Below are 27,263 nucleotides of genomic sequence, written 5' to 3'. Positions count from 1 at the left end.
TATTTCCACTCTTTCCCAATACCCATTGTTGCTTTCTGTGTCCAATGATCTATCTGTCTCCTTCTTAGATACATTCAGTGACTTGGCCTCCACTTTCTTCTGTGGTTGAGAATTCCACAGGTTACCATCACCTGATAGAAGAAATTTCTCCTCATCTCAGTCTTAAATATCTTATCCCATATTCTGAGACTGTGACCCCTGGTTCTAGACCACCTATCCCAACATACATGCACACACAAGTCAGGGGTGTTGAGCTCTGTTGGAATTTTTGATTGTTTCAATGAGCTCTCCTCTTATTTGTTTAAACTGTAACATTACAAGCCTAATTAATCCATTCTCTCCTCATACAACAACTCTGCCATCCCAGGAATTTGTTTGGTGAACCTTTATTGGACATTCTTTCAGGTATAGAAAGTATATCCTTTCTTAGGTTAGGAAACCAAAACTACTTCAGTATAATATTCCAGGTGTGATCTCAACAAGGCTGTGTAACTGTACTAAGACAATTTTGTGTAATGAAGGCCAGCATACCATCTGCCTTCTTAACTGCTTGCTGCTCCTTTGTATTGCTTTCAATGATATTCAAGGACACCCAGGTGCCTTTGTATGTTAACGTTTCCTAATCTATCACTTTAAATATTTATCCATGTTATATGGCATCTGCTATTCTCCAGCTGTTTTATTTGTCCTGATGATGAAACTTTTTACACTAGTGCTTCTCAGATGCCTTTTCTTAACTATGGCATCCCCACTACTGTGGTTAATAGGGCTCTCAACATCTCCTCTCCTCAAAGACAGCAAAGTTAAGGTTCCACATTATCAATTCCCATCCACACTAGCCTCCATATTCAGTGGATCATCCTCTATATTTTCCACCACAAGATACAGTGGCATGCAAAAGTTTGGGCACCCCTGGTCAAAATTTCTGTTACTGTGAATAGCTAAGCGAGTAAAAGGTGACCTGATTTCCAAAAGGTATAAAGTTAAAGATGACACATTTCTTTGTGGCTCTGACATCCACCATCATGAAGTGCTTTGAGAGGTTGGTCATGGCACGCATGAACTCCAGTCTCCCACACAATTCGCCTACTGCCGAAACAGGTCTACAGCAGACTCCATCTCCCTGGCCCTACATTCAGCTCTGGAGCATCTGGACAGTAAAGACATTTACGTTAGACTATTGTTTATTGACTATAGCTCTGCCTTCACTACAATAATCCCAAGCAAGCTTGTCACCAAACTCCGAGACCTAGAACTCAACACCTCCCTGCGTAACTGGATCCTTGACTTTCTAATAAACAGACTGCAATCAGTGAGGACAGGCAGCTATACCTCCGGCATGATTATTCTCAACACTGGTGCTCCACAAAGCTGCATCCTCAGTCCTCTACTCTATTCCCTATACACTCATGACTGTGTGGCCAGATTCTGCTCTAACTCCATCTACAAGTTTGCAGATGACACCACCTTTGTAGGCCGTATCTCAAGGAGCGATGAGGCGGAGTACAGGAAGGAGATAGAGAGCTTAGTGGAATGGTGTCATGACAACAACCTTTCCCTCAATGTCAACAAAAGAGCTGGTTATTGACCTCAGGAAAGGGGGCGGTGTACGTGCACCTGTCTACATCAATGGTGCTGAGGTTAAGAGGGTTGACAGCTTCAAGTTCCTGGGAGTGAACATCACCAACAGCCTGTCCTGGTCAAATCACATAGATGCCATGCCCAAGAAAGCTCACCAGCGCCTCTACTTCCTCAGGAGGCTAAAGAAATTTGGTTTGTCACCTTTGACTCTCACCAACTTTTACCGATGCACCATAGAAAGCATCCTATCTGGATGTATCACGGCTTGGTACGGCAACTGCTCTGCCCAGGACCGCAAGAAGCTGCAGAGAGTTGTGGACACAGCCCAGTGCATCACGGATGCCAGCCTCCCCTCCTTGGACTCTGTCTTTACCTCTTGTTGTCTTGGCGAAGCAGCCAGCATAATCAAAGACCCCACCCACCCAGGACATTCCCTCTTCTCTCCTCTTCCATCGGCTAGACGATACAGGAGCCTGAGGGCACGTACCACCAGACTTAAGGACAGCTTCTACCCCACTGTGATAAGACTATTGAACGGTTCCCTTATACAATGAGACTTCATGATCTACCTTGTTGTGACCTTGCACCTTATTGCACTGCACTTTCTCTGTAGCTGTGACACTTTACTCTGTACTGTTATTGTTTTTACCTGTACTATATCAATGCCCTCTGTACTAACTCAATGTAACTGCACTGTGTAATGAATTGACCTGTACGATCGGTATGCAAGACAAGTTTCTCACTGTACCTCGGTACAAGTGACAATAATAAACCAATACTATTTTAAGCAAGATTACTTTTTTATTTCCATCTTTTACAGTTTCAAAATAACTAAAAAGGAAAAGGGCCCGAAGCAAACGTTTGGGCACCTTCCATGGTCAATACTTAGTAACACCCCCTTTGGCAAGCATCACAGCTTGTAAACGCGTTCTGTAGCCAGCTAAGAGTCTTTCAATTCTTGTTTGGGAGATTTTCGCCCATTCTTGCAAAAGCCTTCTAGTTCTGTGAGATTCTTGGGCCTTCTTGCATGCACTGCTCTTTTGAGGTCTATCCACAGATTTTCAATGATGTTTAGGTCGGGGGACTGTGAGGGCCATGGCAAAACCTTCGGCTTGTGTCTCTTGAGGTAGTCCATTGTGGATTTTGAGTTGTGTTAAGGATCATTATCCTGTTGTAGAAGACATCCTCTTTTCATCTTCAGCTTTTTTACAGATGGTGTGATGTTTGGTTCCAGAATTTGCTGGTATTTAATTGAATTCATTCTTCCCTTTACCAGTGAAATGTTCCTCATGCCACTGGCTGCAACACAAGCCCAAAGCATGATCAATCCACCCCCGTGCTTAACAGTTGGAGAGGTGTTCTTTTCATGAAATTCTGCACCCTTTTTTCTCCAAACGTACTTTCGCTCATTGCGGCCAAGAAGTTCTATTTTAACTTCATCAGTCCAAAGGACTTGTTTCCAAAATGCATCAGGCTTGTTTAGATGTTCCTTTGCAAACTTCTGACGCTGAATTTTGTGGTGAAGACGCAGGAAAGGTTTTCTTCTGATGACTCTTCCATGAAGGTCATATTTGTGCAGGTGTTGCTGCACAATAGAACAGTGCACCACCACTCCAGAGTCTGCTAAATCTTCCTGAAGGTCTTTTGCAGTCAAACGGGGGTTTTTGATTTGCCTTTTTAGCAATCCTACGAGCAGTGCTCTCGGAAATTTTTCTTGGTCTTCCAGACCTCAACTTGACCTCCACCGTTCCTGTTAACAGCCATTTCTTAATTGCATTATGAACTGAGGAAACGGCTACATGAAAACACTTTGCTATCTTCTTATAGCCTTCTCCTGCTTTGTAGGCATCATTTATATTAATTTTCAGAGTGCTAGGCAGCTGTTTAGAGGAGTCCATGGCTGCTGATTGTTGGGACAAGGTTTGAAGAGTCAGGGTATTTATAAAGCTTTGAAATTTGCATCACCTGGCCTTTCCTAATGATGACTGTGAACAAGCCATAGCCCTAACAAGCTAATGAAGGTCTGAGACCTTGGTAAAAGTTATCTGAGAGCACAAATCTCTTGGGGTGCCCAAACTTTTGCATGGTGCTCCTTTCCTTTTTTCACTCAAAAATTGTACAAAACAAAAATAATACTTATCTTGCTTAAAATGTTGAAAAGAATGTTTCATCTTTAACTTTATGAATTTTTGGAGATCAGTTCATCTTCTACTCACTTAACTATTCACAGTAACAGAAATTTTGACCAGGGGTGCCCAAACTTTTGCATGCCTCTGTACATCTTCTGGTCCCCTATCAGCACGTTAAAGGGATTTTTCCTCCATCAACCATAGAAACCATAGAACAATACAGCACAATACAGGCCCTTCGGCCCACAATGTTGTATCAACCTTTAACCACACCTAAGACTATCTAACCCCTTCCTCTCACATATCCCCCTATTTTAAATTCCTCCATGTGCTTATCTAACAATCTCTTGAACTTGACCGACGTATCTGCCTCTACCACTACCCCAGGCAGCGCATTCCATGCACCAACCACTCTCTGGGTAAAAAACTTCCCTCTGATATCTCCCTTGAACTTCCCACCCATTACTTTAAAGCCATGCCCTCTTGTATTGAGCATTGGTGCCCTGGGAAAGAGGCGCTGGCTGTCTACTCCTAATATTTTGTATACCTCTATCATGTCTCCCCTCACCCTCCTTCTCTCTAAAAAGTAAAGCCCTTAGTCTCTCCTCATAATGCATACTCTCCAAACCAGGCAGCATCCTGGTAAATCTCCTCTGCACCCTTTCCAATGCTTCCACATCCTTCCTATAATGAGGCGACCAGAACTAGACACAGTACTCCAAGTGTGGTCCAACCAGAGTTTTGTAGAGCTGCATCATTACCTCACGGCTCTTAAACGCGATCCCATGACATATGAAAGCTAACATCCCATAAGCTTTCTTAACTACCCTATTCACCTGTGAGGCAACTTTCAGTGATCTGTGGATATGAACCCCCAGATCCCTCTGCTCCTCCACACTCCCCAGAATCCTGCCATTAACCTTGTACTCTGCCTTGGAGTTTGTCCTTCCAAAGTGTACCACCTCACACTTCTCTGGATTGAACTCCATCTGCCAGTTCTCAGCCCAGCTCTGCATCCTATCAATATCTCTCTGCAATCTTTGACAGTCCTCCACACTATCCACAACACCACCAACCTTTGTGCCGTCTGCAAACTTGCCAGCCCACCCTTCTACCCCCTTATCCAAGTCATTAATAAATGTTATGAAGAGGTCCCAGAACCAATCCTTGTGAGATATCACTAGTCACAGCCCCTCCAATCTGAATGCACTCCTTCCACCACAACCCTCTGCTTTCTACAGCCAAGCCTCCCTGGATCCTATGCCCTCTGACCTTCTGAAGAAGCCTACCATGTGGAACCTTGTCAAACGCCTTACTAAAATCCATGTAGACCACATCTACTGCACTGGTCATCTCCTCAAAGAACCCTATCAGGCTTGCAAGACATGATCTTTCCTTCACAAAGTCATGCTGGCTGTCCCTAATCAGTCCATGATTCTCTAAATGCTCATAGATCCTATCTCTAAGAATCCTTTCCAACAGCTTGCCCACCACAGACGCAAGGCTCACTGGTCTGTAATTCCCTGGACTATCCCTTCTACCTTTTTTGAATAAGGGGACAACATTTGCCACCCTCCAATCCTCCAGTACCATTCCCGTGGACAACAAGGACTCAAAGATCCTAGCCAATGGTTCAGCAATCTCCTCCCTCGCGGAACAGCCTGGGGAATATTCCATCAGGCCCTGGGGACTTATCTGTCCTAATATTTTCTAACAGCTCCAACACATCCTCTCTCTTGATATCTACATGCTCCAGAACATTAACCTTACCAACACTGCCCTCAGCGTCATCTAGGCCCCTCTCCTTGGTGAATACTGAAGAGAAGTATTCATTGAGAACCTCACCCACTTCCACAGTTTCCAGGTACATCTTCCCACCTTTGTCTCTAATTGGTCCTACCTTCACTCTCATCATCCTTCTGCTCTTCACATAAGTGAAGAAAGCCTTGGGATTTTCCTTAACCCTACTCGCCAAGACCTTTTCATGTCCCCTTCTTGCTCTCCTCAGCCCCTTCTTAAGTTCCTTCCTTGCTACCCTATAATCCTCAAGAGCCTGATTTGATCCCTGCTGCCTAAGCCTTATGTATGCTGCCTTCTTCCTCCTAACTAGTTGTTCCACCTCCCGTCACCCAGGGTTCCTTCACCCTACCATTCTTTCTCTGCCTCACCAGGACAAATTTATCCCTAACATCCTGCAAGAGATCCCTGAACAACGACCACATCCTCATAGCACATTTCCCTTCAAAAATGTCATCCCAGTTTACTCCCGCCAGTCCTAGCCTTATAGCTTCATAATTTGCCCTTCCCCAATTAGATATCTTCCCGAGAGATCTGTCACTTGTCCCGGTTCATTACCTAATACTAGATCTAATACGGCATTCCCTCTAGTCAGCCTGTCAACATACTGTGACAGGAATCCATCCTGCACACACTTAATAAACTCTGCCCCGTCTAAATCTTTGGTACTGAGCAGGTGCCAATCAATATTTGGGAAGTTGAAGTCTCCCATGATAACAACCCTGTTATTCTTGCACCTTTCCAAAATCTGCCTCCCAATCTGTACCTCAGTATCCCTGCCGCTACCTGAGGGCCTATGGAATACTCCCAGTAGAGTAACTGCTCCTTCCTTGTTCCTAACTTCCACCCATACTGACTCTAGAGAGGATCCTTCTACATTATCCACCCTTTCTGCAGCTGTAATAGTATCCCTGATACTCTGATTCGCTCTTCCATTTCCACAAACCATTCTTCTTCTCACTGCACTTAATCATGCAAATAACAGGAGATGCGGTATCTCTTCCCTTCCCACCTACAGGGTCCCAAGCAGTCCTTTGAAGTGAAGCAGCAATTTACATGCACTTCTCAAATTTATTGTACTGCATGTGGTGTTCAATGTGTGGTCTCCTGTACACTGGAGAAACCAAATGCAAATTGGCTGACTGGTTTGCAAAACACCTCCTTTCAGCCTGCAAAGTTGACCTTGTGCTTTCTCTTGCCTTTCACTTTAAGGTTCCATTCCATTCCCACTCTATCCTGTTTTTTGACTTGCTGCACAGTTCCAATGAAATCTGAAGGAACAGCACCTCATCTTCTGTCTAGGCTCCTATGTAGCTCTCCGGACTCAATACTGAATTCATTGATGTCAGATAACTAGCCTGTCCTGTTTGTATCAAAAGTGGCCATTTGTTGTAATCTCTTCCATGTTACATTAATTCAGTTTTTCCTCTTCCACAGACTGCCTATCTCCAACCTTCTCTTTTATTTCAGACTTCCAGCGAGCACATTCTGTTTCTCAGTTCCAGCATTTTTTCTCTCTTTATACTCCTTCAGACACATCAGATATAATTAAAAAGCATTCAACACCCTGTCACAGAGGGCACCGACAGTAATTGTGGAACCCTGACAATCATGGTCCACATCCCACCACAGACATTCTGTTGGACCTTTCCAGCCCTCCCATCTCTCCACTGCTTGTTTGCATGAATCATCATGAACCAGATATGTCAACTTTGTTCTTCTCTCCAGATTTGTTGCCTGACCAGCTGAGTATCTCCAGCAGTTTGTTTTATTTCTCATTTCCATCATCCATTTTTCTTTTTTTTAAGTTCCGTAATCATCTGTGGGCAGTACAGTAGCACTGCTGCCTCACGACTCCAACCACCCAGGTTCAATCCTGACCTCCAGCACTGTCTAGAGTTTGTATGTTCTCCCTGTTATACCATGTGTATTTCCCCTCACGTATTCCAGTTTCCTCCCACATGCCATAGACATGCAGGTTGGTAGATTTAATTGTTCACTATAAATTGCCCAGAATGTATGCAAGAGGTGTAATCTGGGAGAGCTGATGGGAATGTGGGGAGAATAAAATAAGATTCATGTAAATGGGTACTCGATAATCAGTGTGGATTTTGTGGTCTGATGGACCTGTTTCTGTGCCCTGTGACTACGAAATCTGTTGCAGAGCACATCTTTTCTATTGCAAACAGAAGGCTGAAGGATGACCTTATAGTTTTTAACATTAAAAAGGTTTTGATTGGCTGTGTCAGCCAGATAAAACATTATTTGAAATTACAGAGGTTAACAGAAAACTGCACTCCCCATGCACACCTGCCCACCTATTCCACAGCCTGATTAATTGTAATTAACTTTATCATTCTACAGCCCTACTTTTTGTGTTTCTCCTAGAGGGCATCAATATAAAATTGGCATCAAGACACTGCACAGAGAATTCAAAAGAAACTTTACCCAAGGAGAGGTGAAATTGTGGAACTATCAAGTTTCAAGTTACTACCATTGGGGAAGGAGGTACAGGAGCCTGAAGACCCACACTCAACATTTCAGGAACAACTTCTTCCCCCTCCGCTATCAGATTTCTGAATGGTCTATGAACCCATGAACACTACCTCGTTATTCCTCTTTTGTACTATTTATTTATTTTTGTAACTCTCAGTAATTTTTTATGTCTTGAACTGTACTACTGCCACAAAACAAATTTCATGACATATGTCGGTGATAACGAACCTGATTTTGCATCTAGTCGAGACAAATATTCTAAGTACTTTAATGGGGTAAGTTAGGTAATGTGCAATTATGAGCAAGTTTATGCTGATAAAGTGAAAGGAATGATGGGAAAAGGCTAGAGTGGAACAAGGTACTAATATAGACAACTTGGAATGAAGGACATATGATCAAGATGTAACTGACCAGAAATACAACTTATCATTTACCCAGGAGCTTTGCTCAAATGCACAATGGCCAAGAAATTAGCTGGCATAATACCCAAAAGACCAGTGATGCACAGATGAAAATTACATTAAATGTGGCATTAACCATTTTTGATGAGGTTTTCAACTACATGGTCCAAATTATGAGGTCACTTTCACTCACAAAAGATCTCTGAAGGCTCAAGATGAAATTTCCTTTAAAGAGTCAGACACATCTCTTCTTCAGAACCTTAAATCAATTGTCTCAAAGTGGGATTCCAGTCATCACTCCCCAGGGATACCCCACTTAAAACTGGCTATGGATGCCAGAAGAAATCCTGTAAAAAGTTAAGCTCCATGTTCATCCAGCCAGAAATGAGTAAAAAAAACTGGAGAAAGTAATCTGACAAATGGGTTGGCCTTCATGGTAAGAGGCTGTCATTGAAGCGTCTACAAGAACACCAGTGTCCTCTGTGAATTCATATCCCATACAAAGGAGATGTGGCTGTAGTTTTTGAAGTTCAATCATTCCAGCCACACGACATCACACCAGAATTCCCCAGGGTAGTTTCCTAGACCCAATTGTGTTCAGTGACTTCAGTGATGAAGATAAAATAGGAATAGAGTTTCTATAAGGTTCTAAGTGAGGCTGATCTTATTATACTGAAATGGTTGAACAAAGATGGACTGGAAACAGTTACTTGAAGTTAACTCAGAATCAGAGCAATGGAAGGCATTTAAGGACATTCAAGGATTTCAGGGTAAACATGCTCCTACTAAAAAAGGTGGCACTGCCAAATTTATAACTCTCCAACAAGATGGATGAAGAATAGGATAAGCCAAAAAAGGGAAACCTTCAGTCAGACATTGAAAGCTCACTGCAACAGAAAGCCTGGAAGAGCACATTGTGTAGGCGAAATTAAAAGGGAAATTGGGAAAAGAGGAGTGAAGTAAGTACCGGCAAGTAGAATCAACGAATATCCAGAGATGTTTTAAATACGTAAAGAGCAAGAGGATAACTAAGGTGGCCTATTAGGGATTAAAAAAGTAATGTGTGTGTGGAGGTGGATGATGAATATTTTGCCACTATCTTCACAAAACAGAGGCATAATGTTGCTGAAGGCAGACGTGTGATGAATCGATTGGGATAAACATAGCAGAAGATGAAGTTTTAAGTAGCTGAACATTTTTGAAAATGGATAAATCACTAGAACCAGATGAAATCTCTCCTATGCTGTAAAAGCAGAGAGAGGGGAAAATGCAATGCTTTGACTACAACTTTTCAATCCTTCCAGGTCACAAGAGCAGTGCAATAGGATTGGAGATCAGCAGATAGTTGTACCATTGTTTACAAAGGAAGGCAAGGCTAAACCAAGTAGTAACAATTGATTTAAATGGTGTGCAGATTATTGGAATTCATTCCAAAACAGTAAAAAACTTCATTCAGAAAGGCTCTAATTGATCAGAGACAGTCAGCAGAGAAATTTTAAGGGAAAGTTCTGTCTGACTAATCTGATTCCATTGTTTGAAGTTAACAAGAGTCATTCAGGGTGGTGCATTTAATGTGGTCTACGTGGATTTTAGCAGCACTCTAGACAAGGTCCCACGTGACAGACCAAACAAAAATGTAAAGCCCATGGAATCCAAGGGAGAGTGGGAAATTAGATCCAAGATTTGCTCAGTAGCAAGCAGCAAAGGGTAATGGTTAACAGGTATTTCTATGACTGGAAGGCTGTCACCAACAACCATGGAGAGGTGAGTGTGTGACACAGGCTGAATTTGGCATTATCTTGCTATTCCCAAAATCATAATGGGTGAAAATAATGAAGAACCATTTCAAATCTTGCATGGATAAAATCATTTAAATATTTCTCACTTTACCTCAACTAATATTCTTCAGATGATTTAAGCCTAACCTGAACTATAGAAGAGTTGAGGACCATCCAGTGTTACCCATTTCATAAAATGGGTATCACTTGAGTCAGAGTCAATCTCTGAAAACTGAATAGATGAAATCTGTTGGGTTCTTCTTTGCTTTTTCTGCTCAACCTGGAAGTGGAATATTTTACAGAGTGGAAAAGTGCACACACAAGTCATATACATATCAAACTTTTAATTTTTTCAACTTTTGCCACCATTACCATATAATATTAATGAAAGCTATGCACGCAATTAAAATTTAGATTAGTAAATGCTAAATCCCTGGACTTAAAACATCTCAAGCTTTGTACCAAAGCATCTCAAAGGTCCCACATTTCCAACACATTTAATTCTGTCACAGTTCTCAGAACGCAAGAACTTTGGCACTTCTCTGCATAAAATTATTGCGTAATATTTTAAATAAAATGCATCTCTCATGCAGCTTTTGCTTTGTTTTTTTTTTAAACAATCTTAAGACAAAGAAACATGGTAAAATGTCAACTCATAATTGCTTGGACTATGGAATGTACTGAAGCCAGTATCTAAATGGAGATTGGGGGGGGGGGGGGGGGGGGGGAAGTGGGGGGCATGTAACCTTCACCAAAAAACTCTCAGAAAATGCTTCAACTATAGAAAGCATCAGTCAAGAGAGGGGAAAGAAGTCTATGTTTCTGATCTATAATCCTCTTTGCAAACTTTAAAAATAATGTTAACTTCTTTTATATTACAAACTGAGCGTCACTGAAATGTATCAATGTTGGATTTGAATATGTTCAGTGAATATTACACAGAAGAGAAAAATGCAACAGAGGTGATTGTCAATATATGTATAAATCATATCATTGGTTTTTGCTCAAAAATTACCACCCAACTATAACCTTGATTACAATACCATTACCCAAAATCAAACTAAGCTAACTACAAAAATAAAGCCCAGCATGATCCATGTCTGACCACGATACATGCCCCATATTCTCACTGAGGAGATAAAATCCTGATGGTGCTGATATAATGTAGCATGTTGGCATCTGTATTTATATATGAATACATTTCATTATGTACTTTGCTAAATTAATGCATTATCACTTCAAGAAAAAAATATATGCAATCATCTCCTTTCCAGGCACCTTGCTCCACTCTTGGAAACAGATAAAAAGAAAACTAGTTCTGCCAACAGCATATTTCAACCTGGAAATATCTGAAAGGCCAATTATTTGCTTCATAATTCAATGTCTTTCTTTTACACTCTCTTCATTCCTCTTCCCATCAAACAGGCAAAAACAGTCATAACCATCTTGGACTTCACTTCCACCAAGTCTTCTGGAAGGGCATATACACGGGCTCCAATTTTTCTGGCCATTGATACAGCATATCTGTTGAGAAAGGCAACATATGATCCCACTCTACTTTTTTTTAATCTGCAGTGCTCATTTCATTTAACTATCGTCAATTAACATAAAACCACATAGTACTTTATAATTATGCTGCTTGGCACAGAAAATTGAAAATTCAGGTAAAACATGTAAAACTTATTTAGGATATGCTATACTTTCACCCACTTGCATTGTCATGCACTAAAATTGCAAAGCCGTTTACTTTATTATTTATTCATTATCCACAAGGGATAGGGACAGAGGCTTCTCACAGATAATGGAAAATGTGGATTCTACAAAGGCCCTCTCCTGTGTACCCAAATAAACACAAATATTGCCTATAATGTCCTAAAAGTATTAGCACCCATTAAGACATTTAAATACCCAAGAGTAAATGATAATAGCTACTTTCATTGAATATATTTAAACTTAGGTGCAGTGATCAGTTTTAAAAATCACAAGGCACAGCTGTGTGAACAAAGATGGCTCTCAATCAGATCAGCAAGCAGCTGCTTGTCACAAGTGGTCTAAAAATTGATCATCCTATTTATACAATGTTCCTCAATGTGTAGCGATATATTTATTCTTAAAAATTTGAGATGTGGCTTGGGGCAAACCTCCTGAGTACATGGATCCACAGGCAGCAAAATCGCAGATAACGAGGACTGAGTGTAAAAACTTGTTTTTGTTTACTCATCCACAGCAGACTTGACATGCAATTACAGGAAAAATTTTGTTGCAAAGTGGCAGTGAAGTTCAGGCTACGTACTTGGCATTCTCTTGCTTATCTTCATCAGAAAGGTTCCCAGTTTTCACCAGTTCATAGTTAACAGAGTTAGGTTGAATGGCATCAATCAAATCCAGAACAGGCAAGCTCGAACTTAAGTTCTTATCCTGTGTAAAAATAGTTCTTTCAGATGATGAATTATTACATTTCCTATCCTTTGATATTATATTCCCGTTTTTCCCTTGCACGTTTTTGAAGCACCTTGAATATTTGTTTTGTTACATTTGAGAAAAAATTAAAACATTTTTATAATTCCTTTCACCTTGCAAGATATCCCAAAGTACTTTGCAGAAAATTTAATTACCTTTACGGTTGTTGTTTAGGTAAATACATTTGCCAGGTTTCACACAATAAGGTTTTAAATAATTTCAATTTCCCAGAGCCCAAGATAACATTGACTGTGCTGGTTGAAAGACAGATCTCCCTTTGATGTTAAGGTTCTACATTTTGAAAAACGTTCCATGGGATACTATACATTCACTTCAACAGGCAGACTATTCCAGGATTCAGCATCAAACCTATAAGATGACACATCCCTCAATGCAACCTTGAAAGATCAGCACTACGTACTCAAGTCCCTGACCACATTAGAACACACTACAGTGCATTAGAAGCAAGAGAACACAAATCAACAAACAAATTTGACACCAGGAGAAGCTAAAGCACTGGGCAATGATATACACTGTAGGTTTTCTCCTTCTAAATCACTGCCACTACACCACAAGGTAGCACATCTGCCATTTTAAATCGCTGAGCATGGTTTAAAAAAAGTAAAAAAAATCTATGGGATCCAAGAGGCTAATTGGATCCAAAATTGGGTCAATGGTAGGAAGCATAATATACACTGTGTACTTCAGTGACCAGAAGGCAGTTACCATTAAGGGTTCCCCAGAGTTCAGCACTTGCTCCTTTGTTTTTCATAAAATGCATTAATGAATTGGACTTGAGCATGAGGGGCATGACAAAGTTTGCAGATGAGACAATAAGTGGCCATGTGGTTGACAGAGAGGAGGAAAGCTTTAAGACTACACAAAGATACACTGTAAGTGGTTTGACAAGTGTTGGGCAGATAGTGTCAGATAGAATTTAATCCAGAGAAATGCAAGGTATTGCATCTGGGACAGCACAAGATGAGAGTATACAATAAAATTGCCTCGTGTGGAAGAAGAGGTAGGCTGGGGAGTATGTTCACAGATCCTTGAAAAAAAACCCAGCTTGCTTAAAAGATATGTAAATAAGCTGGTTAAAAAGGCACATTGAATTCAAAAATGTACGACAGGAAAAAGATAGTACCAGGAGAGTTGGGGTTGTACATGAAAAGGGAAAAGGAAATCTACTCAGAGTTGATGGGAATGGCCAAGGTACTATCAGTTTTTACTAAGGAAGAAAATACTAGAGTCTCAGCAAAGGAAAATGTTGTTGAGATTCTAGATAAACTAAAAATTGATAAAGAGGAGTAAATGGAGGGACTAGCTACACTTAAAGTAGATAAATCACCTGGAGCAGTTGGGATGCATCTTAGGCTGCTGAGGGGAATAAACAAGGAAATTGCACAAGAATTGGCCATAATCCTCCAAACATCTGGGGAGTGGTCAAGGGCTGGAAAACTACAAATATTACAGTCTTGTTAAAAAAAAACAGGTTTAGGGGTAATCCTTGTAATTACAGACCAGTCAGTTTAACCTTGCTGCTGGGGAAAGTTTTACAAACAATAATCAGGGACAGACTCAGTCACTTGGTCAGGCACGGATTAATTAGAGAAAACTAGCATGGATTTGTTAAATGCAGAGCTTGCCTAACTAATTTGACAGATGTTTAATGAAATAAAGGAGAGGTTTAATAAGGGAAGTATGTTGGAAGTGGTACACATGGATTTCCAAAAGGCACTTGATAAGTGCCACATAATAGGCTTCCCAACAAGATGGAGACACGAGACTGCAGATGCTGGAATCTGGAACATAAAACAAGATGTGACTTATGTAATAAAAATAATCTGTATCAGCTATGGTAGAAAATTGGTAACGTAATAGAAAATAGAGTAGCAACAGGGTTGGTTTACAAACAAAGTACAGTGAAGTTCCCCAGGAGTCAGTACAAGGGCCACTGCTTTTCTTAATACACAATAATGATTTGGACTTGGCTTGGCATAATTTCCAAATTTGCAGATGAAAGAAAACTGTAGTGAACTGTGAGGAGGACAGTAGCAGACTTCAATGATATGGATAACTTGTAGCAGATGGATGGTAGATGACACTTAATGCTCAATAATGTACTACAATGTGGTAGGAAGAACGAAAAGAGGCAATATAAACCAGAGGGCACAGTCCCAAAACTACAAGAACAGAGACCTGGAGTATGTATGCAGAGTTTGTTTAAACTAGGAGTGAATGAGAAAATGTTTAAAAAGCATTCAGGATCCTGCATTTTATAAACAAAGGAATAGAGTCCAAGGACAAGTCAGTCATAATGAATCATTATAAAACACTGGAGCACTGTGTCCTGTTCTTGGCAGCACACCTCAGCAAAGTGTAAAAGCTCTGGAGAGGATGTAGATGAGATTTACTAAAATGATCCCAAGAATGAGGGACTTTAGTTTTGTGGAAAAACTGGAGAAGATGGGATTGTTTTTTTTAAGGAAGATGCAAAGGATTTGATAGAAGTATTTAAACATATGCAAGATACAGACAGAGCAGAAGGGTCAAGGACCTGGGGACACAATAGCAAAAGAACCAAAACTGACACAAGGAAGAACTTACTGATACAGCAGCTGGTTGGGATCTGCAATGCACTGCGAGGGAAAGTAGTGGAGGCTGATGTAATTGTAGTGTTCAAAAGGGAGCTGGAAAGTATCTTAAAGTAATAGAATTTATAAGGTTGTGGGGCGGGGGGCTAGCTGGACTGTTCTTACACAAAAGTCAATTGGGATTCAGTGGGCTGAATGGCCTCCTTCCATGCTGTAATTTTTTCCTAATAAGAGGAATCAGAAAACGTAAGTTCAAGGAGCTCAGGCAGCATCAATAATGATGAAAAGTCTTTAACCTGAAATGTTCTCTTTCCAGATTCTGCCTGACCTGGTGAGTTCTTCCAGCATTTTCTGTTTATATTTCAGACTTGCAGCATCTGCAGCTTTTTTTGATTTTCATAAGAACAGGGAGATTGTGCTACATCACTGGTTTGATCACACTTCCTGATATTCGAAGAGGGTGTAGAGGAGACTTACAAGGACATTGCCAGGACTGGAAAATTTTAGAAATGAGGAAAGATAGAGTTGTTTCCTTTGCAACAGAAAAAGGCAAAGGAAGACATAATTAAGGTGTATACATTTATAAAGGGGCTAAATAGAGTACATGAAAAGGACCTATTTTCCCCAGATGGGGCAAAAACCAGGGGGAATAGATTTTAAGTAATTGGTAGAAGGATTAGGAGGTAGGAGATGAGGAAATAGATTTTTTTTTAACCAAGAGGGGTGATAGCAATCTGGAAGTTGCTGCTTGAAAGGGTGATGGGGGCAGAAACCCTCATCACATTTAAGCAATGTGGGTGCGTATTGGAGAAAGGACCTGCAGGGTGGCTGATCTAGTGCTGGAAGGTGGATTAGGCGAGGTAGTTTTCCCCCCTAACCTGCATGGATAAAATGAGCCAAGTGCTTTGTCTCTTTTTGTTATGATTCAATAGTACGAGACAGACCCTCTCACTTTAACCATTCAGTTGAAATGAGCAAGCTCTTTTATTTGGGTAATGAAAAAGATCAGAGTATCTGTTCCCATTTTAAATATTGCTGCTTTTCTCCATTTGGAGAAATGTTGGATCAGCAGTCATTGTTCACCCTCATGCTTGCTCCGCTATTCAGCAAGATTAAGAATGACCTTTTAGTCTTAGTGCAATTAAGTGGCACCCAAGGTAAGTCTATCAATTTCCTGAATATCTAAAAATTTATTGATCTGCCTTGAAAATATTCAGTAACTGAGCCTCCATAACCCTGCTGGGTAGTGACTTCCAAAGATTCACCACCTTCAGCTGAAGAACTTTCATTTCACCTCTGTCCTGAATGGCTGATCACTTACCTGGAGTTTGAGACCCCTGGTTCTATACTCCCCAGCCAGGTGAAACATCATCCCCACATCTGCTGTACAGAGCCCTGAAATGTCTGCTATGTCCATGCTGAAAACAACAGTTTACCACTATATCCTTTTTCCTATCCTCAAGCTATTCATTTTTCATGCTGCCACTGACCGTTTAACTCATGAGGTTCATTTGGTAGATAGATAATTTCTTGAAAACAGATCCCAAATTGGTGTCTTCTTTTTCTAACAAGAGGAACTAAATAAAGGAATAAATAACTAAATAAAGGTTGCGGAGTGGGATCCCAACTGGAGAGACTGGGGAAGAGGTGTTTGGCTCTCAAATAGGGAAAGCTAGTAGTAGGTACAAGAGGGAGGATAGGCAGGTGATAGAGAAGGGACGTGTTCAGACCGGTTTGAGATGTGTCTATTTTAACGCAAGGAGTATTGTGAACAAGGCGGATGAGCTTAGAGCTTGGATCGATACTTGGAGCTACGATGTGGTGGCCATTACAGAGACATGGCTGGCTCAGGGACTGGAATGGTTACTTCAAGTGCTGGGTTTTATATGTTTCAGAAAGGACAAGGAGGGAGGCAAAAGAGGTGGGAGAGTGGTACTGTTGATTAGAGATAGTGTCACGGCTGCAGAAAAAGAGGACGTCATGGAGGGACTGTCTACAGAGTCTCTGTGGGTGGAGGTTAGGAACAGGAAGGGATCAATAACTTTACTGGATGTTTTTCTTAATATATAGGCTGCCCAATAGTAACAGGGATATCGAGGAGCAGGTAGGGAAGCAGATCCTAAAAAGGTGGGAAAATAACAGTTGTTGTGATGGGAGATTTTAATTTCCCAAACATCGATTGGCATCTCCATACAGCGAGGGGTTTAGATGGGGTGGAGTTTGTTAAGTGTGTTCAGGAGGATTCTTGACACAATATGTAGATAAGCCTACAAGAGGAGAGGTTGTGCTTGATTTGGTGTTGGGAAATTAACCTGGTCAGGTGTCAGATCTCTCAGTGGGAGAGCACTTTGGAGATAGTGATCATAATTCTATATCCTTTATAATAGCACTGGAGAGAGATAGGAACAGACAGACTAGAAAGGCATTTAGTTGGAGTAAAGGGAATTATGAGGTTCTTAGGCAGGAAATTGGTAGCTTAAATTGGGAACAGATGTGCTCAGGGAAAAGTACGGAAGAAATGTGGCAAATATTCAGCGGATATTTGTGTGGAGTTCTGCATAGACATGTTCCAATGAGACAGGGGAGTCACAAGAGGATACAGGAACCGTGGTGTACAAAGGCAATAATAATAAATAGAGTCAAAAGGAAAAAGCTTACAAAAGGTACAGAGAGCTAGGTAATGTTAGAGATCTGGAAGAGTATGGGGCTAACAGGAAGGAGCTTAAGAAAGAAATTAAGAGAGCCAGAAGGGGACATGAGAAGGCCTTGGCAGGCAGGATTAAAGAAAACCCCAAGGCATTCTACAAGTATGTGAAAAGCAAGAGGATAAGATGCGAGAGAATAGGGCCTATCAAGTGCAGCAGTGGGAAAGTGTGTATGGATCCAGAAGAAATAGCGGAGGTACTTAATGAATACTTTACATCAGTATTCACTACAGAAAAAGATCTGGGGGATTATAGTGAGGACTTGCAGCAGGCTGAAAAGTTTGAGCATTAAGAAAGAGGAGGTGCTGAAACTTTTGGAGAACATCAAGTTGGATAAGTCGCCAGGACTGGATGGGATGTACCCCAGGCTGCTGTGGGAGGCGAGGGAGGAGATTGCGGAGCCTCTGACGATGATCTTTGCATCATCAATGGAGACGGGAGAGGTTCCAGAAGATTGGAGGGTTGTGCATGTTGTTCCCTTATTCAAGAAAGGGAGTAGAGATAGCCCAGGAAATTATAAACCATTGAGTCTTACCTCAGTGGTTGGTAAGCTGATGGAGAAGATCCTGAGAGGCAAGATTTATCAACATTTGGGGAGGTATAATATGATTAGGAATAGTCAGCATGGCTTTGTCAAGGGCAGGTCCTGCCTTACGAGCCTGACTGAATTTTTTGAGGATGTGACTAAACATATCGATGAAGGGAGAGCAGTAGATGTAGTGTATCTGGATTTCAGCAAGGCATTTGGTAAGGTACCCCATGCAAGCCATGGGATCCAAAGGGACATTGCCTTCTGTGGGCCAGCCAATTCTGGATCCACATTGCAAAGAGTAGTTGTTGAAGGTTCATATTCTGCATGGAGGTCAGTGACCAGTGGTGTACCTCAGGGATCTGTTCTGAGACCCTTACTCTTTGTGATTTTTATAAATGACTTGGATGAGGAAGTGGAGGGGTGGGTTAGAAAGTTTGCGGATGACACAAAGGTTGGAGGTGTTGTGGATAGTTTGGAAGGCTGTCAGAGGTTACAGCGGGATTATAGATAGGATGCAAAGTTGGGCTGAGAAGTGGCAGATGGATTTCAACCCAGATAACTGTGAAATGGTTCATTTTGATAGGTCAAATATGATGGCAGAATATAGTATTAATGGTAGGACTCTTGGCAATGTGGAGGATCAGAGGGATCTTGGGGTCCGAGTCCATAGGACGCTCAAAGCGGCTGCGCAGGTTGACTCTGTGGTTAAGAAGGCATATGGTGTATTGTCCTTCATCAATTGTGCAATTGAATTTAGGAGCCGAGAGGTATTGTTGCAGCTACATATGACCCTGGTCAGACCCCACTTGGAGTATTGTGCTCAGTTCTGGTCACCTCACTACAGGAAGGATGTGGAAGACATAGAAAGGGTGCAGAGGAGATTAACAAGGATGCTGCCTGGAATGCGGAGCATGCCTTATGAAAGCAGGTTGAGGGAACTCGGCCTTTTCTCGTTGGAGAGACAGAGGATGAGGGGGGACCTGATAGAGGTATATAAGATGATGAGAGGCATTGATCAGGTAGATAGACAGAGGCTTTTCCCCAGGGCTGAAATGGTGGCCACAAGAGGACATAGGTTTAAGGTGCTGGGGAGTATGTATAGAGGGAATGTCAGGGGTAAGTTTTTTTTTACTCAGAGTGGTGAGTGCATGGAATGGGCTGCCGGCAACGGTGTAGAACCAGATACGATAAGGTCTTTTAAGAGACTTTTGGAGACGTACATGGAGCTGAGAAAAATAGAGGGCTATGGGTAAGCCTAGTAATTTCTAAGGTAGGGACATGTTCGGCACAGCTTTGTGGGCTGAAGGGCCTGAATTGTGCTGTAGGTTTTCTGTTTCTATGTTCTATGAATAAAGAATTAAAGGGCCCTGGTGAGGCCACATTTAGAATGCTGTGTATGTCTGACTCCCTTTTCCCACATTTCCCATCTCAAGAATCAATCTGATGAAATTTGCTTCACACTAAGCATATTGTTTCTTTGAAAGGAAAGAAGCCTGACTTGTACACAATATTTTAAACACGGCTTCACCAGAGAACTTATGATTACATCAAGATTTCTTTATTCCTGTATTCAAATCCTCTTGTTATAAAAAGGCAACAATTTGGAATCCCTTCTCAGCTATTATTTACCAAATGAAGCTGAGTTAAGTGATCAGTGGCAGTATTAAAAAATGGCTCAAGGATAGGCAAAAAGTTACAGTGGTAATCTGATGCTTTTCAGACTGGGGATAGCAGACACTAATGTCCCTCTCAGGGCTAGTGCTGGGACCATGGCTTGTTTGTTTTAAATAATTTGTTTTGGGTGTGCAGGATTACTTAAAAGCAAAACAAGAGGGCAGTAAGACTTTAAAAGTACATAGAAAGCCCGGCAGAATGGGCAGGTTTCTTAAGGGCATGCAAAAAGAGTCGAACTGTACAAAGGCAGCAGGGCACATTGAGATGATGATTACTGAAGTGTATGGAGTCCTGGGGTTCAGAAAGAAAAGGTACAAAATACAAGAGTGGAGGGGTTACGGCTGTATCTTCATAAAACTGGAGGTGTTTCTAGTTTCAGTCTTTGCTGAAGGATAAAATTCATTGGTATAGTACCCAAATTGAAGGATTTCAGCTTCAAAGTTGACCCAGAGAAAATGGGGTTTTCACTGAAGCTAAGTTTGACAGAGGTGTACAAGATACTGAGAGGTTTGCTAGCTGTTTATGTGGGCTGAGGTTCAAAACACAAAGGTTACAGGTTCAAAGTGATGGACAAAAGACAGAGATTAAAGGCAAAATGTTGTAACCAAAGTCAGGTTTCAAAAGAAAACCATATAGATATTCAAGGGAAAATAATTATTGCTCTATAGTTCACTGCCATCTTTTTAAATGTTAATACATATATGGCTACTGAATGTAACAAGCAGAACTGATAAATCACCCCTTTAATATAGTAAAATGTTATCAGTAAGATTGAATCTGACAGCCAACCACATAAGATAAAAAAAATAAATGGACAAAGCTTCACCAAAGAGATAGGTTTCAAAGGAGTATTTTCAAAGAAGAAAAAGGCAGAGAGGCTGAGGGATTTAGGAAGGGAATTCCGTAGTTTAGAACTATGCATCTGAAGGCAAGTCTGCCAATGAAGTGATTAAAATAGAACTTGCACAAGAATTGGAAAAGTTCAAACAGTTGCAAAAGTCCAAGGCAGGCTTGAAAAGAGGATCAACAGAAGGAGTGACAGGATAAAACAAAGGCGGTGGAGATGGTAGACAGAAGAAACCAAGAATTTCAGAGAGGTAGAATGTAGTAGTTGTTAAAATCATTATCGTTTATCAAATATATTTTCTTCCATTCATGACTTTGTGTGAAGTTTTGTCTGAAGGAATCCAAAGACCACGTAATATCTTGCTCACACAGCTCTTCAGGGCAAGCCAACCTCAATGACTCTGCTATCCAACAACTGAGGTTATAAATTACCTGATGATTTCGGTTGCACAAACCAATTTGATTGCTGCATTACAGCAAAGTACCATGCAATCTCAATATAGTCAAACAAATCCTCACTAAAGTCACAGTACTAAAATCCCACAGTAAAAAGTGCCTTACTAATTGTGACAATCTCTTCTTGACCTGAACTCCACTTAAATCCCATCACATTTGACCAAATTTTTGACATTTGCCCCAAGACCAACTTATATGGTCTGGTGTTAAATTTTGTTTGGTAATGATCTTGTGAAATGCCTTCAGATATATTTGTACATTACAAGTGCCAGATGTGGAAATAATTGCGAGAAGAAGATTAACTCATATCCCCCAGGCACTTGATGAGAAGCATTTATGAGAAAGTCACCTGCTTGCTCTCTCAGCTTGGTCAAGGTATATAGAAAGATACAGCAGTGACAACAAAAAAAATGCTTACCTTAAAACTTTGGACTGTTGACGATTTGCCTGCATCTTTCAATGTCTTATTTACCCAACTGATAATGATATCATCGTTGACTTTCTCACCATCACCCAATTCTTCAAGAACGTTCAATGTATACCTTTCAATATATAATTGCAATTTTAGAACTGCTATGGCAATGGTTTAACTCTAAATGCAAGATGCTGGATTTCCCAATTAGCAAGCTGCTTGCATGAAGCGAGACTGAAACGAAAGTAACTGAAAATCTAATGACAATATGTTTAAATATTGCCACTCAAAATGGGCATCAATAAATCAGTGAAACAATACAAAGACATGCAATTATGGAACATTTCTCACGTCCTTTTCGAAGGTCCTAAAGCATTTTACAGTAAAGTGCAGTCACTGTTGCAATGTAGGAAACATGGCAGTCAAGTTGTGTACAGCAAGCTGTGCCAAACTAGAATGTAACAATGAAATTAAGAGCCCTTTTAACAGCATTTTAGAACAGTGTTAGTACCTTCTCATTAGTTGCCAGACCAAGGCTAAAGTTAGCGTCGAGTTTCCATCATTCAAATTTTTTCCATCAATGCCCACCAAGGAGAACTTTGCTCGATTCTTTCCCAACTCCACTGCATAATTACAGTTTTCTAGCTAAATTAAAAGAACAGTTTTTTTTTAGTAAAATTAACCTGATGAGTACTGGCAAGTCTTCTTCAATGCTCTTAGAACAGAAACTGATCTACCTTTTTCATATTCGCACCTAGTTTAGGATATGGTGGCTTGTTCACTTTGTTCCAGTCAACTGGGACCTTGATCTTTTCATACAACTGTAATATCACGAGAGCATCAACTAAGTCACTGTAACAGGAACAAAATCCACAAAATATTTCAGGAGTCAGTAGGCGTAAAAGTCAACCATAACTGTAGCCTTCCTCATGGATATCCAAACTCACTGGGTAATTCTAAATGTTCCTGTATTGTGGAAAAAAATCCCATTAAACAGCCCAGAAAAACCCTCCTATAATGTTATCAACAGAGCAAAATAACTGCAGATGCTGGAAATTTTAAATGAAAACAGAAAATGCTCAGAACGTTAGGCAGCATCTTTGGAAAGAGAGCAAAACAGGAGTTAAATGTTTCCAATCAATAACTTTTCATCAGAACTAAAAAAGGTTAGAAATTAACATCTACAACTTAAAACATGTTCAATTTCTATCCTTTCCTGGTTCTGATGAAAAGTTAGTGATTTGTTAACTATGTTCTTCTTTCCACAGATGCTGCCTGATGTCATGAGGCATTTCCAGTTTTTTTTTCCTTATATTGTCTTTTAATACTACTACTATTTGTAGAGCTCTGACCTACACAATATTTATGGGATTAGAGTAGAATTTAAAAAGAGTAGATTAGAGTAGATGTTCATCAGTCTGATTTTAGGGTCACTTCCAAATCACTCTAATACTGACACCTGTAATTGGAAGTTCAACTCAAATATTAAATCAAAATTAAATAAGTCACACTTCTGACTTTGTATATCTTGGACGAACATTATACCATTTACCTGTAAAGATGGTTCACTGCTGGATTTACTCCTTGAGAATTCATCCAGTTGCGGAAGGTTCTTTCTTCACGGGTTTCACCTAATGTGTAACAAAATGTAAGTAGGTTATCAAAGAAAAACGTTGCAGGGTAATTCATTATTCCAATTTGAGTAAAATTTAGCACATAAGGAACTCATCCCTCCTCTTCAAGTCATTAGTGGAACGCTTAATGAAAATGTATGTCTTGAAAAATTATGATTGAGTTCTGGAGATTCTAACTAGCGGACCTCCTATTTTATTTCTCAAGGGTTTTCTGTAATTGGAGTCTTGATGTTCATCTGCTGAAATGGAATCACCTCTAGGGCCAATCTTGCATTTGTTGTGTGTGGAAATTAACCAAGTGAAGTCATGGTTGCTGCTGCCAGTGGAAGTGGCAAATTTCTGGCTTCAGACCAAAATTACCCAGCAAGAAATGTTTGGCTTTACCATTACTAAAAGAAATACAGATTTTGTACTCGGAACATGTTGCAGAATATTCCAGTCCACATCGAAATCAAAACTTTTAGATAAAATAAGGAAAGAACAAATTCTAACATGTGCAATTACGTGGGACTCTGGTGGGGGTGCACTCAGAATATTGTATACAAAGTTTGTTCTCTTGGGATATACTTGAAATGGAGAGAACATGTTGGAGTTTCTCCAGATTGATTCCTGGAATGGTGATTTTGTGATAACAAGGAGAGGTTAAGCAGACTAGGCTAATGTTCTCGATTTTAGAAGAATGAGATACATACAAAATTTCTCCAGGGCCTGAATGCAGGAATATTTCTCCTAGCAGAGCTCTCTGGAACCAGGGGTCACAGTCCCAAGCAAAAGGAATTTCTTTACTCTTAGCATAGCAAAGTTCTGGAATTCTCTATTTAAATAGGTTGTGGATGCTCAGTTCTTGAGGGATTTTTGAATATTAAGGTAATCAGGCCAGGAAAGTGGCACTGAGGTAAAACGTCAACCATGATCTCATTGAATAGTGAGAACGGTCCAAATGGCCTAGACCTACTTCTATTTTTTTTATATATAGCTTCTTATGATTACTGGTAATTTTTTTTCCTCCTACATACAAGTCAACTTCATGACACACCCAATGTTTCAACTTTTAGCATACACTTTTGACAATTTTCCACAACACAATTCAAAATTTTATTTTTGTTCCCAAGAAGGTGGTGAAATATATTTAGCTACTCATCACCAGTTGCTCAGCAGAGATGGTGGAGGGCTTTGGACTTGAAACATCAACTAGTGGAGAGACTGCACTTTTATAATCAATGTTGGGCAGGTTATTCATAGACTTTAGTCAAAATAATTGGATTGTTAGTGGGAATAGTATAGATAGGTCCTTAATGGTGGGTGTCGATATCAGCAGCACAGTGGCACAGCTAGTAGAGATGCTGCCTCACAGCACCAGAGACCCCAGGTTCAATCCTGACCTCAGGTGCTATCTGTGTGGAGTTTGCACATTCTCCCTGTGACTGTATGTTTCCTCCAGGTGCTCAGGTTCCCTCCCATTTCCGAATAGGCCACAGTAAATTGCTCCAAATGTGTAAGTGATTGGTAGAATCTGGGGAGTTGTTAGAATGTAGGAAGAATGAGATTAATGCAAGATTAGAGTAAATAGGTGGTTGATGGTCAGAACAGACTCAGTGGGCTCAAGGACCTGTTTCTATGCTGTATCCATGACCCATTTCTGTGCTGTATGACTCTAGAACAGCAACACGATTTGGGTGATGATTTCCCCATGGCATAGTTGCTGTCCTTCTTGCCGATAAAAGTTAGAAAGCCTGGAGCTATTATTAAGTTAATCTGACTGGTGCGAAATTAAATTGTCCCCCCCCCCCCCCATTTAGATCCTGCCTGATTTAGGCCCACTGACCCCACTGGAAAATAAAGCTAGCTGGGTGCGAAATAAGCAGTCCATCTAAACCTGGTCCATTTCCCACTCGATGAGTTGCATTGAAATTAACTGTGCCCTCTCCTGCAGATCCCATCATGTTGATGCACCAAAATAACTAATTATCTAAAACATTTGGAGTACTGTGAGCAGTTTGGGCCCCATTTCTAAGGAAGGATGTGCTGGTATTGGAGATGGTCCAGAGAAGGTTTATGAGAATGATCTCAGGTATGAAAGGGTTAACATATGAGAAGTGTTTGATGATTCTGGGCCTGTATTTTCTGGAGTTCAGAAGGATGGGGGGGCGGGGGGAATCTCATTCAAACCTACCAAATATTGAAAGGCCTGGATAGAATGAATGTAGAGAGGATCTTTCCAGTAGTGTTAGAGTCTAGGACCAGAGGGCGCAGTCTCGGGATAGAAGGACGTCCCTTTAGAACTGAGATGAGGAGGAATTTCTTTAGCCAGAGGGTGGTGAATGTGTGGAACACATCGCCACAGACAGTCGTGGAGGCCAAGTCATTGGGTAAATTTAAAGCAGAGGTTGATAAGTACTTGATTAGTAAGGGTTACGGAGAGAAGGCAGGAGAATGGGGTTGAGGGGAAAAATAAATCAGCCATGATCGAATGGCAGAGCAGACTCAATGAGCCAAACGGCCTAATTCTGCACCCATGTCTTACAGCCTTGTGTGTCTCAACAGTTTCAAATCATTCTGCTCCAAAAGGTCTCAACAATGAAGTGAACACCAGGTTCAAACCGTTTCCCAGAAACACAGAGTCATTTGTCACTTTACCTTCCAGCAAACTCCAATCAATGTCTTGGTTCACAGGTTTTTCAAGTGCTGGATACTTGTTGAACAGATTAGCTACAAATGCTAAATTCAGTTTTGGGTTCCCTTGGACAACATCTGCTGGGGTGACAAACTGTCTGCAGCCCAGTTTGTCTGCCTCTTGTAGCATGTATTCAGCTCGCTTAAGGTTATCTTTCTCCTGCAAGGTTTAAGACAATTACATGAGTGATCATAGACCTGGTTTCCTGCTGACTATTTTTCATTGTAATTTACCATGACTGAATTTTGAAGCACAAATAGTGATTTCTGCCTAAGATTTAGAATGTTGCAATAACTTGGAGGTGCTTATCTCCATTGAATAGATTTAGATAGAACTATTTAAGAGATTACCAAGGACATGGAAAACTGCAGTTTTATTTCCTTTCAGTTTTGCTTCCAACTTCTGTTCTACCCCATTATATCACCATCTCCTTCTCTTTCCACTTATCAACACCCCCTTCAACACTTGACATCACTCCAGTTACTTCTACCCTGGCTACTAAATGGCCCCACCACCTCCTCCATAATTCTCTACTTCTCCCAAGAGAACCCTAAACCCGAGATAGAAAAAAAAGACAGATTATGTTGCAGCAGGGTGAGTAAGATGAGGGTTTTATGGGATTGATTAGAGGGATGCGATATAGGGAAAGACTTTTTCGCCCAATAGTTTGGTCAGAAGGATTTTGGTATAAATGAGTGGTCTGCTGGGTCATTTCAATTATGAGCCAAATGTGCACAGTCACATAGTCTAGATCAGATTTCTTTATCATGAACAAAATGGGTTTTTGTGGCAGAGTAACATATAGAATACCATGTGATTTAACACCTCGGGGAGAAGTCATGTGTAGTTATTTGGTTCCCTCATACTACCCAGCTGCCAAACATCAGAATGTCAAAATAGTGACACAAGGCTGACCACTGTGAGACTGCCATCTCCTAGCTCCACTTGCAGTGCAGGAATTTCATTACTTCCAATGATTACCTACCTTTAATATCAAAAACCTTAACCTTACTTCTCTTTTCACAGACACTGCTGAGTCTGCTGAGCATTTCCAGCATTTTCTGTTTTTATCTCAAATTTCCAGTATATTTAGC

At 40.7% G+C, this 27,263-nt stretch overlaps 1 protein-coding gene across 1 annotated transcript in view; it reads right to left on the bottom strand.

Moving 5' to 3' along the window:
- Positions 1-10,507: 10,507 nt before the first annotated feature.
- pls3 (plastin 3 (T isoform)) overlaps positions 10,508-27,263 on the bottom strand; it is a 93,569-nt gene continuing 76,813 nt past the window's right edge. The window contains exons 10-16 of the mRNA XM_052020764.1: positions 26,133-26,328; positions 23,414-23,492; positions 22,599-22,713; positions 22,373-22,506; positions 21,868-21,991; positions 12,476-12,600; positions 10,508-11,706 (exon numbers count right to left, since the gene is read on the bottom strand). Coding sequence (XP_051876724.1) covers positions 11,574-11,706; positions 12,476-12,600; positions 21,868-21,991; positions 22,373-22,506; positions 22,599-22,713; positions 23,414-23,492; positions 26,133-26,328 — 906 coding nt within the window. The 3' untranslated portion in view covers positions 10,508-11,573. The remainder of the gene's footprint in view (positions 11,707-12,475; positions 12,601-21,867; positions 21,992-22,372; positions 22,507-22,598; positions 22,714-23,413; positions 23,493-26,132; positions 26,329-27,263) is intronic.

The sequence above is a fragment of the Pristis pectinata genome, chromosome 8, assembly GCF_009764475.1.
Source record: "Pristis pectinata isolate sPriPec2 chromosome 8, sPriPec2.1.pri, whole genome shotgun sequence".
In the NCBI taxonomy this organism is placed as follows: domain Eukaryota; kingdom Metazoa; phylum Chordata; class Chondrichthyes; order Rhinopristiformes; family Pristidae; genus Pristis; species Pristis pectinata.
Note: the sequence above shows the minus strand (reverse complement) of the source record. Positions and strands in the feature narration are given on the sequence as shown.